General features: G+C 48.9%; 1 protein-coding gene across 3 annotated transcripts in view; it reads right to left on the bottom strand.

The window, feature by feature from the left end:
• Positions 1-14,995, bottom strand: part of HNF4A (hepatocyte nuclear factor 4 alpha) — a 116,897-nt gene that overhangs the window by 57,794 nt on the left and 44,108 nt on the right. For all 3 annotated transcript variants that reach the window (XM_063959553.1, XM_063959556.1, XM_063959555.1), the window contains exon 4: positions 14,392-14,498. In XM_063959553.1, coding sequence (XP_063815623.1) covers positions 14,392-14,498 — 107 coding nt within the window. The remainder of the gene's footprint in view (positions 1-14,391; positions 14,499-14,995) is intronic.

Here is a 14,995-nt window from a genome sequence, read left to right as displayed (position 1 = left end):
GTTTGCAGGAAATGCAGGAATCGACCCAGTTGAAATTCCACTGTAGGGGCCTTCCTGGCCTCGCACCACGCAACATATTTACGCCAAATACGGTGATAATGTTGTACGGTTACATCCTTCCTGGCTTTGATCAGGGTAGGGATGACTTCATCCGGAATGCCTTTTTCCTTCAGGATCCGGCGTTCAACCGCCATGCCGTCAAACGCAGCCGCGGTAAGTCTTGGAACAGACATGGTCCCTGCTGGAGCAGGTCCTTTCTTAGAGGTAGAGGCCACGGGTCTTCCGTGAGCATCTCTTGAATTTCCGGGTACCAAGTCCTTCTTGGCCAATCCGGAGCCACGAGTATAGTCTTTACTCCTCTCCTTCTTATGATTCTCAGTACTTTTGGTATGAGAGGAAGAGGAGGGAACACATACACTGACTGGTACACCCACGGTGTTACCAGAGCGTCCACAGCTATTGCCTGAGGGTCCCTTGACCTGGCGCAATATCTGTCCAGTTTTTTGTTGAGGCGGGACGCCATCATGTCCACCTTTGGTTTTTCCCAACGGTTCACAATCATGTGGAAGACTTCTGGGTGAAGTCCCCACTCCCCCGGGTGAAGATCGTGTCTGCTGAGGAAGTCTGCTTCCCAGTTGTCCACTCCCGGAATGAACACTGCTGACAGTGCTATCACATGATTTTCCGCCCAGCGAAGAATCCTTGCCACTTCCATCATTGCCCTCCTGCTTCTTGTGCCGCCCTGTCTGTTTACGTGGGCGACTGCCGTGATGTTGTCCGACTGGATCAACACCGGCTGACCCTGAAGCAGAGGTCTTGCCTGACTTAGGGCATTGTAAATGGCCCTTAGTTCCAGGATATTTATGTGAAGTGACGTTTCCATGCTTGACCACAAGCCCTGGAAATTTCTTCCCTGTGTGACTGCTCCCCAGCCTCTCAGGCTGGCATCCGTGGTAGAGATGAGCGGGTTCGGTTTCTTTGAATCCGAACCCGCACGAACTTCACTTTTTTTTACGGGTCCGAGCGACTCGGATCTTCCCGCCTTGCTCGGTTAACCCGAGCGCGCCCGAACGTCATCATGACGCTGTCGGATTCTCGCGAGACTCGGATTCTATATAAGGAGCCGCGCGTCGCCGCCATTTTCACACGTGCATTGAGATTGATAGGGAGAGGACGTGGCTGGCGTCCTCTCCATTTAGATTAGATTTAGAAGAGAGAGAGAGAGAGAGATTGCTGTGATACTGTAGATTAGAAGAGAGTGCAGAGTGCAGACAGAGTTTAGTGACTGACGACCACAGTGACCAGTGACCACCAGAGACAGTGCAGTTGTTTGTTTTATTTAATATATCCGTTCTCTGCCTGAAAAAAACGATACACAGTCACACAGTGACTCAGTCTGTGTGCACTGCTCAGCCCAGTGTGCTGCACATCAATGTATTGTATATAAAGCTTATAATTGTGGGGGAGACTGGGGAGCACTGCAGGTTGTTATAGCAGGAGCCAGGAGTACATGATAAATAATATTATATTAAAATTAAACAGTGCACACTTTTGCTGCAGGAGTGCCACTGCCAGTGTGACTAGTGGTGACCAGTGCCTGGCCACCAGTATATTAGTAGTATTGTATACTATCTCTTTATCAACCAGTCTATATTAGCAGCAGACACAGTACAGTGCGGTAGTTCACGGCTGTGGCTACCTCTGTGTCGGCACTCGGCAGGCAGTCCGTCCATCCATAATTGTATTATATACCACCTAACCGTGGTTTTTTTTTTCTTTCTTTATACCGTCGTCATAGTCATACTAGTTGTTACGAGTATACTACTATCTCTTTATCAACCAGTGTACAGTGCGGTAGTTCACGGCTGTGGCTACCTCTGTGTCGGAACTCGGCAGGCAGTCCGTCCATCCATAATTGTATTATAATATATACCACCTAACCGTGGTTTTTTTTTCGTTCTTTATACCGTCGTCATACTAGTTGTTACGAGTATACTACTATCTCTTTATCAACCAGTGTACAGTGCGGTAGTTCACGGCTGTGGCTACCTCTGTGTCGGAACTCGGCAGGCAGTCCGTCCATCCATAATTGTATTATAATATATACCACCTAACCGTGGTTTTTTTTTCGTTCTTTATACCGTCGTCATACTAGTTGTTACGAGTATACTACTATCTCTTTATCAACCAGTGTACAGTGCGGTAGTTCACGGCTGTGGCTACCTCTGTGTCGGCACTCGGCAGGCAGTCCGTCCAACCATAATTGTATTATATACCACCTAACCGTGGTTTTTTTTTCATTCTTTATACCGTCGTCATACTAGTTGTTACGAGTATACTACTATCTCTTTATCAACCAGTGTACAGTGCGGTAGTTCACGGCTGTGGCTACCTCTGTGTCGGCACTCGGCAGGCAGTCCGTCCAACCATAATTGTATTATATACCACCTAACCGTGGTTTTTTTTTCATTCTTTATACCGTCGTCATACTAGTTGTTACGAGTATACTACTATCTCTTTATCAACCAGTGTACAGTGCGGTAGTTCACGGCTGTGGCTACCTCTGTGTCGGCACTCGGCAGCCCGTCCATAATTGTATATACCAGTGACCTAACCGTGGTTTTTTTTTCTTTCTTTATACATACATACTAGTTACGAGTATACTATCTCTTTATCAACCAGTCTATATATTAGCAGCAGACACAGTACAGTGCGGTAGTTCACGGCTGTGGCTACCTCTGTGTCGGCACTCGGCAGCCCGTCCATAATTGTATATACCACCTAACCGTGGTTTTTTTTTCTTTCTTTATACATACATACTAGTTACGAGTATACTATCTCTTTATCAACCAGTCTATATATTAGCAGCAGACACAGTACAGTGCGGTAGTTCACGGCTGTGGCTACCTCTGTGTCGGCACTCCGCAGCCCGTCCATAATTGTATATACCAGTGACCTAACCGTGGTTTTTTTTTCTTTCTTTATACATACATACTAGTTACGAGTATACTATCTCTTTATCAACCAGTCTATATATTAGCAGCAGACACAGTACAGTGCGGTAGTTCACGGCTGTGGCTACCTCTGTGTCGGCACTCGGCAGCCCGTCCATAATTGTATATACCAGTGACCTAACCGTGGTTTTTTTTTCTTTCTTTATACATACATACTAGTTACGAGTATACTATCTCTTTATCAACCAGTCTATATATTAGCAGCAGACACAGTACAGTGCGGTAGTTCACGGCTGTGGCTACCTCTGTGTCGGCACTCGGCAGCCCGTCCATAATTGTATATACCAGTGACCTAACCGTGGTTTTTTTTTCTTTCTTTATACATACATACTAGTTACGAGTATACTATCTCTTTATCAACCAGTCTATATATTAGCAGCAGACACAGTACAGTGCGGTAGTTCACGGCTGTGGCTACCTCTGTGTCGGCACTCGGCAGCCCGTCCATAATTGTATACTAGTATCCAATCCATCCATCTGCATTGTTTACCTGAGGTGCCTTTTAGTTGTGCCTATTAAAATATGGAGAACAAAAAGGTTGAGGTTCCAAAATTAGGGAAAGATCAAGATCCACTTCCACCTCGTGCTGAAGCTGCTGCCACTAGTCATGGCCGAGACGATGAAATGCCAGCAACGTCGTCTGCCAAGGCCGATGCCCAATGGCATAGTACAGAGCATGTCAAAACCAAAACACCAAATATCAGTAAAAAAAGGACTCCAAAACCTAAAATAAAATTGTCGGAGGAGAAGCGTAAACTTGCCAATATGCCATTTACCACACGGAGTGGCAAGGAACGGCTGAGGCCCTGGCCTATGTTCATGGCTAGTGGTTCAGCTTCACATGAGGATGGAAGCACTCAGCCTCTCGCTAGAAAACTGAAAAGACTCAAGCTGGCAAAAGCACCGCAAAGAACTGTGCGTTCTTTGAAATCCCAAATCCACAAGGAGAGTCCAATTGTGTCGGTTGCGATGCCTGACCTTCCCAACACTGGACGTGAAGAGCATGCGCCTTCCACCATTTGCACGCCCCCTGCAAGTGCTGGAAGGAGCACCCGCAGTCCAGTTCCTGATAGTCAGATTGAAGATGTCAGTGTTGAAGTACACCAGGATGAGGAGGATATGGGTGTTGCTGGCGCTGGGGAGGAAATTGACCAGGAGGATTCTGATGGTGAGGTGGTTTGTTTAAGTCAGGCACCCGGGGAGACACCTGTTGTCCGTGGGAGGAATATGGCCGTTGACATGCCAGGTGAAAATACCAAAAAAATCAGCTCTTCGGTGTGGAGGTATTTCACCAGAAATGCGGACAACAGGTGTCAAGCTGTGTGTTCCCTTTGTCAAGCTGTAATAAGTAGGGGTAAGGACGTTAACCACCTCGGAACATCCTCCCTTATACGTCACCTGCAGCGCATTCATAATAAGTCAGTGACAAGTTCAAAAACTTTGGGTGACAGCGGAAGCAGTCCACTGACCAGTAAATCCCTTCCTCTTGTAACCAAGCTCACGCAAACCACCCCACCAACTCCCTCAGTGTCAATTTCCTCCTTCCCCAGGAATGCCAATAGTCCTGCAGGCCATGTCACTGGCAAGTCTGACGAGTCCTCTCCTGCCTGGGATTCCTCCGATGCATCCTTGCGTGTAACGCCTACTGCTGCTGGCGCTGCTGTTGTTGCCGCTGGGAGTCGATGGTCATCCCAGAGGGGAAGTCGTAAGCCCACTTGTACTACTTCCAGTAAGCAATTGACTGTTCAACAGTCCTTTGCGAGGAAGATGAAATATCACAGCAGTCATCCTACTGCAAAGCGGATAACTGAGTCCTTGACAACTATGTTGGTGTTAGACGTGCGTCCGGTATCCGCCGTTAGTTCACAGGGAACTAGACAATTTATTGAGGCAGTGTGCCCCCGTTACCAAATACCATCTAGGTTCCACTTCTCTAGGCAGGCGATACCGAGAATGTACACGGACGTCAGAAAAAGACTCACCAGTCTCCTAAAAAATGCAGTTGTACCCAATGTCCACTTAACCACGGACATGTGGACAAGTGGAGCAGGGCAGGGTCAGGACTATATGACTGTGACAGCCCACTGGGTAGATGTATGGACTCCCGCCGCAAGAACAGCAGCGGCGGCACCAGTAGCAGCATCTCGCAAACGCCAACTCTTTCCTAGGCAGGCTACGCTTTGTATCACCGCTTTCCAGAATACGCACACAGCTGAAAACCTCTTACGGCAACTGAGGAAGATCATCGCGGAATGGCTTACCCCAATTGGACTCTCCTGTGGATTTGTGGCATCGGACAACGCCAGCAATATTGTGTGTGCATTAAATATGGGCAAATTCCAGCACGTCCCATGTTTTGCACATACCTTGAATTTGGTGGTGCAGAATTTTTTTTAAAACGACAGGGGCGTGCAAGAGATGCTGTCGGTGGCCAGAAAAATTGCGGGACACTTTCGGCGTACAGGCACCACGTACAGAAGACTGGAGCACCACCAAAAACTACTGAACCTGCCCTGCCATCATCTGAAGCAAGAAGTGGTAACGAGGTGGAATTCAACCCTCTATATGCTTCAGAGGTTGGAGGAGCAGCAAAAGGCCATTCAAGCCTATACAATTGAGCACGATATAGGAGATGGAATGCACCTGTCTCAAGTGCAGTGGAGAATGATTTCAACGTTGTGCAAGGTTCTGATGCCCTTTGAACTTGCCACACGTGAAGTCAGTTCAGGCACTGCCAGCCTGAGTCAGGTCATTCCCCTCATCAGGCTTTTGCAGAAGAAGCTGGAGGCATTGAAGAAGGAGCTAAAAGGGAGCGATTCCGCTAGGCATGTGGGACTTGTGGATGCAGCCCTTAATTCACTTAACAAGGATTCACGGGTGGTCAATCTGTTGAAATCAGAGCACTACATTTTGGCCACCGTGCTCGATCCTAGATTTAAAGCCTACCTTGGATCTCTCTTTCCGGCAGACACAGGTCTGCTGGGGTTGAAAGACCTGCTGGTGACAAAATTGTCAAGTCAAGCGGAACGCGACCTGTCAACATCTCCTCCTTCACATTCTCCCGCAACTGGGGGTGCGAGGAAAAGGCTCAGAATTCCGAGCCCACCCGCTGGCGGTGATGCAGGGCAGTCTGGAGCGACTGCTGATGCTGACATCTGGTCCGGACTGAAGGACCTGACAACGATTACGGACATGTCGTCTACTGTCACTGCATATGATTCTCTCAACATTGATAGAATGGTGGAGGATTATATGAGTGACCGCATCCAAGTAGGCACGTCACACAGTCCGTACTTATACTGGCAGGAAAAAGAGGCAATTTGGAGGCCCTTGCACAAACTGGCTTTATTCTACCTAAGTTGCCCTCCCACAAGTGTGTACTCCGAAAGAGTGTTTAGTGCCGCCGCTCACCTTGTCAGCAATCGGCGTACGAGGTTACATCCAGAAAATGTGGAGAAGATGATGTTCATTAAAATGAATTATAATCAATTCCTCCGCGGAGACATTGACCAGCAGCAATTGCCTCCACAAAGTACACAGGGAGCTGAGATGGTGGATTCCAGTGGGGACGAATTGATAATCTGTGAGGAGGGGGATGTACACGGTGATATATCGGAGGGTGAAGATGAGGTGGACATCTTGCCTCTGTAGAGCCAGTTTGTGCAAGGAGAGATTAATTGCTTCTTTTTTGGGGGGGGGGTCCAAACCAACCCGTCATATCAGTCACAGTCGTGTGGCAGACCCTGTCACTGAAATGATGGGTTGGTTAAAGTGTGCATGTCCTGTTTTGTTTATACAACATAAGGGTGGGTGGGAGGGCCCAAGGATAATTCCATCTTGCACCTCTTTTTTCTTTTCTTTTTCTTTGCATCATGTGCTGATTGGGGAGGGTTTTTTGGAAGGGACATCCTGCGTGACACTGCAGTGCCACTCCTAAATGGGCCCGGTGTTTGTGTCGGCCACTAGGGTCGCTAATCTTACTCACACAGTCAGCTACCTCATTGCGCCTCTTTTTTTCTTTGCGTCATGTGCTGTTTGGGGAGGGTTTTTTGGAAGGGACATCCTGCGTGACACTGCAGTGCCACTCCTAGATGGGCCCGGTGTTTGTGTCGGCCACTAGGGTCGCTAATCTTACTCACACAGCTACCTCATTGCGCCTCTTTTTTTCTTTGCGTCATGTGCTGTTTGGGGAGGGTTTTTTGGAAGGGACATCCTGCGTGACACTGCAGTGCCACTCCTAGATGGGCCCGGTGTTTGTGTCGGCCACTAGGGTCGCTAATCTTACTCACACAGTCAGCTACCTCATTGCGCCTCTTTTTTTCTTTGCGTCATGTGCTGTTTGGGGAGGGTTTTTTGGAAGGGCCATCCTGCGTGACACTGCAGTGCCACTCCTAGATGGGCCCGGTGTTTGTGTCGGCCACTAGGGTCGCTAATCTTACTCACACAGTCAGCTACCTCATTGCGCCTCTTTTTTTCTTTGCGTCATGTGCTGTTTGGGGAGGGTTTTTTGGAAGGGCCATCCTGCGTGACACTGCAGTGCCACTCCTAGATGGGCCCGGTGTTTGTGTCGGCCACTAGGGTCGCTAATCTTACTCACACAGCTACCTCATTGCGCCTCTTTTTTTCTTTGCGTCATGTGCTGTTTGGGGAGGGTTTTTTGGAAGGGCCATCCTGCGTGACACTGCAGTGCCACTCCTAGATGGGCCCGGTGTTTGTGTCGGCCACTAGGGTCGCTTATCTTACTCACACAGCGACCTCGGTGCAAATTTTAGGACTAAAAATAATATTGTGAGGTGTGAGGTATTCAGAATAGACTGAAAATGAGTGTAAATTATGGTTTTTGAGGTTAATAATACTTTGGGATCAAAATGACCCCCAAATTCTATGATTTAAGCTGTTTTTTAGTGTTTTTGGAAAAAAACACCCGAATCCAAAACACACCCGAATCCGACAAAAATAATTCGGTGAGGTTTTGCCAAAACGCGTTCGAACCCAAAACACGGCCGCGGAACCGAACCCAAAACCAAAACACAAAACCCGAAAAATTTCAGGCGCTCATCTCTAATCCGTGGTCACCAGGACCCAATCCTGAATGCCGAATCTGCGGCCCTCTAGGAGATGAGCACTCTGTAACCACCACAGGAGAGACACCCTTGTCCTTGGAGACAGGGTTATCCGCTGATGCATTTGAAGATGCGATCCGGACCATTTGTCCAGCAGATCCCACTGAAAAGTTCTTGCGTGGAATCTGCCGAATGGAATCGCTTCGTAAGAAGCCACCATCTTTCCCAGGACCCTTGTGCATTGATGTACTGACACTTGGCCTGGTCTTAGGAGGTTCCTGACTAGGTCGGATAACTCCCTGGCTTTCTCTTCCGGGAGAAACACCTTTTTCTGTACTGTGTCCAGAATCATCCCTAGGAACGGGTTCACTACGGGTGGCCGGCGGTCGGGCTCCCGGCGACCAGCATCCCGGCGCCGGGAGCCCGACCGCCGGCTTACCGACAGCTTGGCGAGCGCAAATGAGCCCCTTGCGGGCTCGCTGCGCTCGCCACGCTACGGGCACGGTGGCGCGCTACGCGCGCCACACTATTTTATTCTCCCTCTATGGGGGTCGTGGACCCCCACGAGGGAAAATAATTGTCGGTAAGCCGGCGGTCGGGCTCCCGGCGCCGGTATACTGAGCGCCGGGAGCCCGACCGCCGGCAAACAGAAGACCACCCCTAGGAACAGCAGACGTGTCGTCGGAATCAGCTGCGATTTTAGAATATTTAGAATCCATCCGTGCTGTCGTAGTACCACTTGAGATAGTGCTACTCCGACCTCTAACTGTTCTCTGGACCTTGCCCTTATCAGGAGATCGTCCAAGTAAGGGATAATTAAGATGCCTTTTCTTCGAAGAAGAATCATCATTTCGGCCATTACCTTGGTAAAGACCCGGGGTGCCGTGGACAATCCAAACGGCAGCGTCTGAAACTGATAGTGACAGTTCTGTACCACAAACCTGAGGTACCCTTGGTGAGAAGGGCAAATTGGGACATGGAGGTAAGCATCTTTGATGTCCAACGACACCATATAGTCCCCTTCTTCCAGGTTCGCTATCACTGCTCTGAGTGACTCCATCTTGAACTTGAACCTTTTTATGTAAGTGTTCAAGGATTTCAGATTTAAAATGGGTCTCACCGAGCCGTCCGGCTTCGGTACCACAAACAGCGTGGAATAATACCCCTTTCCCTGTTGTAGGAGGGGTACCTTGATTATCACCTGCTGGGAATACAGCTTGTGAATGGCTTCCAATACCGCCTCTCTGTCGGGGGGAGACGTTGGTAAAGCAGACTTCAGGAACCGGCGAGGGGGAGACGTCTCGAATTCCAATTTGTACCCCTGAGATACTACCTGCAGGATCCAGGGGTCCACTTGCGAGTGAGCCCACTGCGCGCTGAAATTCTTGAGACGGGCCCCTACCGTGCCTGAGTCCGCTTGTAAGGCCCCAGCGTCATGCTGAGGACTTGGCAGAAGCGGGGGAGGGCTTCTGTTCGTGGGAAGAGGCTGTCTGCTGCAGTCTTTTTCCCCTTCCTCTGCCCCGGGGCAGATATGAGTGGCCTTTTGCCCGCTTGCCCTTATGGGGACGAAAGGACTGAGCCTGAAAAGACGGTATCTTTTTCTGCTGCGAGGTGACTTGGGGTAAAAAGGTGGATTTCCCAGCCGTTGCCGTGGCCACCAGGTCCGATAGACCGACCCCAAATAACTCCTCCCCTTTATACGGCAATACTTCCATATGCCGTTTGGAATCCGCATCCCCTGACCACTGTCGTGTCCATAATCCTCTTCTGGCAGAAATGGACATCGCACTTACTCTTGATGCCAGAGTGCAAATATCCCTCTGTGCATCTCGCATATATAGAAATGCATCCTTTAAATGCTCTATAGTCAATAATATATTGTCCCTGTCCAGGGTATCAATATTTTCAGTCAGGGAATCCGACCAAGCCACCCCAGCACTGCACATCCAGGCTGAGGCGATTGCTGGTCGCAGTATAATACCAGTATGTGTGTATATACTTTTAAGGATATTTTCCAGCTTCCTATCAGCTGGTTCCTTGAGGGCGGCCGTATCAGGAGACGGTAACGCCACTTGTTTTGATAAGCGTGTGAGCGCCTTATCTACCCTAGGGGGTGTTTCCCAACGCGCCCTAACCTCTGGCGGGAAAGGGTATAATGCCAATAACTTTTTAGAAATTAGCAGTTTTTTATCGGGGGAAACCCACGCTTCATCACACACCTCATTTAATTCATCTGATTCGGGAAAAACTACGGGTAGTTTTTTCACACCCCACATAATACCCTTTTTTGTGGTACTTGTAGTATCAGAAATGTTCAAAACCTCCTTCATTGCCGTGATCATGTAACGTGTGGCCCTACTGGAAAATACGTTTGTTTCCTCACCGTCGACACTGGAGTCAGTGTCCGTGTCTGTGTCTGTATCGACCTGAGGTAACGGGCGCTTTAGAGCCCCTGACGGTGTTTGAGACGCCTGTACAGGTATTAACTGATTTGCCGGCTGTCTCATGTCGTCAACAGTCTTTTGTAAAGTGCTGACACTATCACGTAATTCTTTCCATAAGACCATCCAGTCAGGTGTCGACTCCCTAGGGGGTGACATCACTAACACAGGCAATTGCTCCGCCTCCACACCATTTTCCTCCTCATACATGTCGACACAACGTACCGACACACAGCACACACACAGGGAATGCTCTGATAGAGGACAGGACCCCACTAGCCCTTTGGGGAGACAGAGGGAGAGTTTGCCAGCACACACCAGAGCGCTATATATATACAGGGATAACCTTATATAAGTGTTTTTCCCTAATATAGCTGCTGTATATATTTATATGCCAATTTAGTGCCCCCCCTCTCTTGTTTTACCCTGTTTCTGTAGTGCAGGACTGCAGGGGAGAGTCAGGGAGCCTTCCTCCAACGGAGCTGTGAGGAAAAAATGGCGCCAGTGTGCTGAGGAGATAGGCTCCGCCCCCTTTTCGGCGGCCTTTCTCCCGCTTTTTTATGTAAAAATTGGCAGGGGTTAAATGCATCCATATAGCCCAGGAGCTATATGTGATGTATTTTTTTTGCCAAAAAAGGTGTTTTTATTGCGTCTCAGGGCGCCCCCCCCCAGCGCCCTGCACCCTCAGTGACCGGAGTGTGAAGTGTGCTGAGAGCAATGGCGCACAGCTGCAGTGCTGTGCGCTACCTTATTGAAGACAGGACGTCTTCTGCCGCCGATTTTCCGGACCTCTTCAGTGTTCTGGCTCTGTAAGGCGGCCGGCGGCGCGGCTCTGGGACCCATCCATGGCTGGGCCTGTGATCGTCCCTCTGGAGCTAATGTCCAGTAGCCTAAGAAGCCCAATCCACTCTGCACGCAGGTGAGTTCGCTTCTTCTCCCCTTAGTCCCTCGGTGCAGTAAGCCTGTTGCCAGCAGGTCTCACTAAAAATAAAAAACCTACTTTAAACTTTTACACTAAGCAGCTCAGGAGAGCCCCTTAGCCTGCACCCGTCTCGTTCGGGCACAAAAATCTAACTGAGGCTTGGAGGAGGGTCATAGGGGGAGGAGCCAGTGCACACCAGGTAGTCCTAAAGCTTTTTACTTTTGTGCCCAGTCTCCTGCGGAGCCGCTATTCCCCATGGTCCTTTCGGAGTCCCCAGCATCCACTAGGACGTTAGAGAAATATACACACACACACACACACACACACACACACACACACACACACACACACACACACACACACACACACACACAGTATATATATATATGCTGGCTGAGCATATATATATATATATATATATATATATGCTGGGTGCTGGCTGAGTTGGATGTATGTATGTATGTATATATATATATATATATATATATATATATACATACATCAGTGACGTGCGGTGAGGTCAGGGCCTGGGGAGGCACTGCAGCTAAACTCGCCCCCCCCCCCCCCCCCCCCAAAAAAAAAAAAAAAAAGTGCAGTCGGGGGGATAATGCCATAGCAGCACCAGCACTAAAACCAGCACCAGGCAGAACCAGCCAGGGGGGATAATGCCATAGCAGGGGAGACACTCAGTGTGGGGTCCCCCTGCCATGCCATTAAACACCCCCCAAACCAGTCAGACCAGGGCTGGAATTCCTCGGAAAGTGGGGTCCCCAAAAAATCAAAATGGGGTCCCCCCTCCCGAGCAACAACCAGCACTGGGCTGATAGCCCAGTGCTATGCCCCGCACCCCTGGTGGCGGTGGGTGCGGGGTTCATTGTATGTTCTGTTCTTTACAGGTGGCCTACAGATCCCAGCAAGCCTGCCCCAGCATGCTGGCACTTGGAGAACCACAAGTGCCAGCATGCCCGAACATAAAGGGCCCGCTGGCACCTGTAGTCCACCTGCAAAGAATAGTAATATTGTTCTTTACAGGTGGCCTACAGGTCCCAGCAAGCCTGCCCCAGCATGCTGGCACTTGGAGAACCACAAGTGCCAGCATGCCCGGACATAAAGGGCCCGCTGGCACCTGTAGTCCACCTGTAAAGAAAATATAAAAAAAAAAACACAACACATTCTTTAAAAAATTCTTTATTAAACTGGGTCTTCACCTGGGGGCGGCGGCCTTTAAGCTCTTTTGCATGGCCGCCGCCTTCCCAGGGCTTCCGGCGTCTTCACCTGGGAGGGCGCCACCTCCCCAGGGCTTCTGGGGTCTTCCTCCGGCGTCTTCACCTGGTGGGCGGCGGCTGCTAAGCTCTTTTGCATAGCCGCCGCCCATCCAGGACTTCCACGACGTCTTCACCTGGGAGGCAGCGGCCTTTAAGCTCTTTTGCATGGCCGCCGCCTTCCCAGGACTTCCAGCATCTTCACCTGGTGGGCGGCGGCTGCTAAGCTCTTTTGCATAGCCGCCGCCCATCCAGGACTTCCACGGCGTCTTCAGGAGCTCTTCTCCGCTCCTCCTCCGCCGTCGGACTGACAGCCGCTGCCTCGCGCTGACTTATATAAGTCAGCGGGAGGGGGCGGGGCGATGACGCGGCGAGCCATGATTGGCTCGCGGCGGCCATCTTGAATTTCAAAAATGACGCTGAGGCGCCATTTTTGAAATGGGTACCGCTTCCGCTGCCAAAACTCTGCTACCGCCGCCCGCCTCTCTGCATCCCGTACCTCCGCATCCCGTACCTCCGCCGCCCGGCCCGCCGCTTCCCGTACCTCCGCCGCCGCACCTCCGCAGGTACCGATGCCGCCCCATACAGTGATTGACAGCGGATCCAGTGACGGATCCGCTGGCCAATCACTGTGGCCTCACTCACAGGGACGTGCTTTCATAGGTTGAAAGCACGTCCCTGTAGGAAAGCGGCACCACTAATGGTGCCGCTTTCCCATGTTATTTCAATGGGCTTTTCCAGCCCATTGCTAGGGCACGCCTGTGCCCGCCCCCGCTCCCCATACTTTTCCTAATCACTACGGGAGGCACCACGATCGGTGCCTCCCAAAGTGATTTGAACATATATAATGATAGGTAAAATAATAAAGAAGATACTTATGTGTCATAAGTATCTTCTTTGTATTATTTTACTCATTAATGACAGGGGAGGCACTGCCTCCCCTGCCTCCCCTGACTGCACGACCCTGACATACATACAGATCCAACTCAGCCAGCACCCAGTTATGGTAAGCAGCAAGCCCCTGTGCCTATTGCCACATATACATATGCATCCAATTTTTTTTTTATTTTTTTTTTAAAGAAATCTGTTTATTGTTTTATTAAACAGTATAAGAGATCATGAATACATGCAGACAGAACAAATCTTTCTCCCATAGTAATAAAAGATGAACTATGAAATATATGGAAATATGGACTGGACAATAGATCAAAATAATTTTTTCTTTTTAGATTACAGAGCTATAAACAATGTATGCAATCAGAGTTATAGAATCTTACAATGAACTACAGCAAAAGAAGGACCCAGCTAGGGTAATACAGAGAAACTGGGCATAGAAGGAGTGAAAAGGTAGGGAAAGAAAAGGAGGGGTAAAAAAATAAAGAAATGAATAGAGAGAGAGGATGGGAAAGGTTGGGAGGAGAGGGGAGAGAGACCATAGAGCAAATAGGAGTATTGCCTAATAATTGCATTCTGGAGTGTGCACAAAGATATATCTCAGCTTTTGGCAAGTGGGGAATGATGTTAACTAAATGAGAATAGACTAAAATATAAAATAAAATAAAGTGTATTTACAAAACATAAACAAATTTTAAGATTTTAGACACTATACAAAAGTCACAAACACTAAAAATAACAGAAATTATAGATGTGTTTTTAAATGAACTAAGTAATAGGTTTTCAGTTTTGTACCTGTTGTGATAAGACTTCTGCTTGAATTAATACATTGATAGAAGGCAAGCTGCTGTCTTCATAACTAGATCTCCTTGTGCTTATACGGTCTCGTTCATTCTGTACAGCTGACACAAAAACAAAAATATTAAATATGGAGTTATCTTTCTGATGATAAAGAAAAAAATAAATAACAGCCTACACTGGAGAAAAACAGCAATTCACGAATGATCCTCTGTTTGGGAAACATTTTACTTCAGATCAGACAGAATATTCATAAATACTCATATTCCAGCAGAAAAGGTAGAAGGCAGATCTATAGTTTTGGGTCATATTTATTTGTCTGCCTACTTTTATCTTACTTTAGCTTTTTGACATCACATGCCTGCAAAATGGAGGCTGAGAGCCGCATCCGGGGCTTCTCAAGTCACATCACAATATTGAGTGGCTTGGAGAGGCACTCCATGCTGAGAGGTGCAATACTTTTGCCCCCGCAGCCCTGGGCACTGGCACTAATTGCATTTTCCTTGGTATGGCCATAGGCAGTGGCGGAACAAGCAAGCGGTGGGCCCAGGTGCGACAAAATGCTTTGGGCCCCCCCCCATCCCATCCAAGTCCACCCCAT

This window comes from Pseudophryne corroboree, chromosome 3 (genome assembly GCF_028390025.1).
Source record: "Pseudophryne corroboree isolate aPseCor3 chromosome 3, aPseCor3.hap2, whole genome shotgun sequence".
In the NCBI taxonomy this organism is placed as follows: domain Eukaryota; kingdom Metazoa; phylum Chordata; class Amphibia; order Anura; family Myobatrachidae; genus Pseudophryne; species Pseudophryne corroboree.
This window is presented reverse-complemented; position numbering and strand designations above follow the sequence as displayed.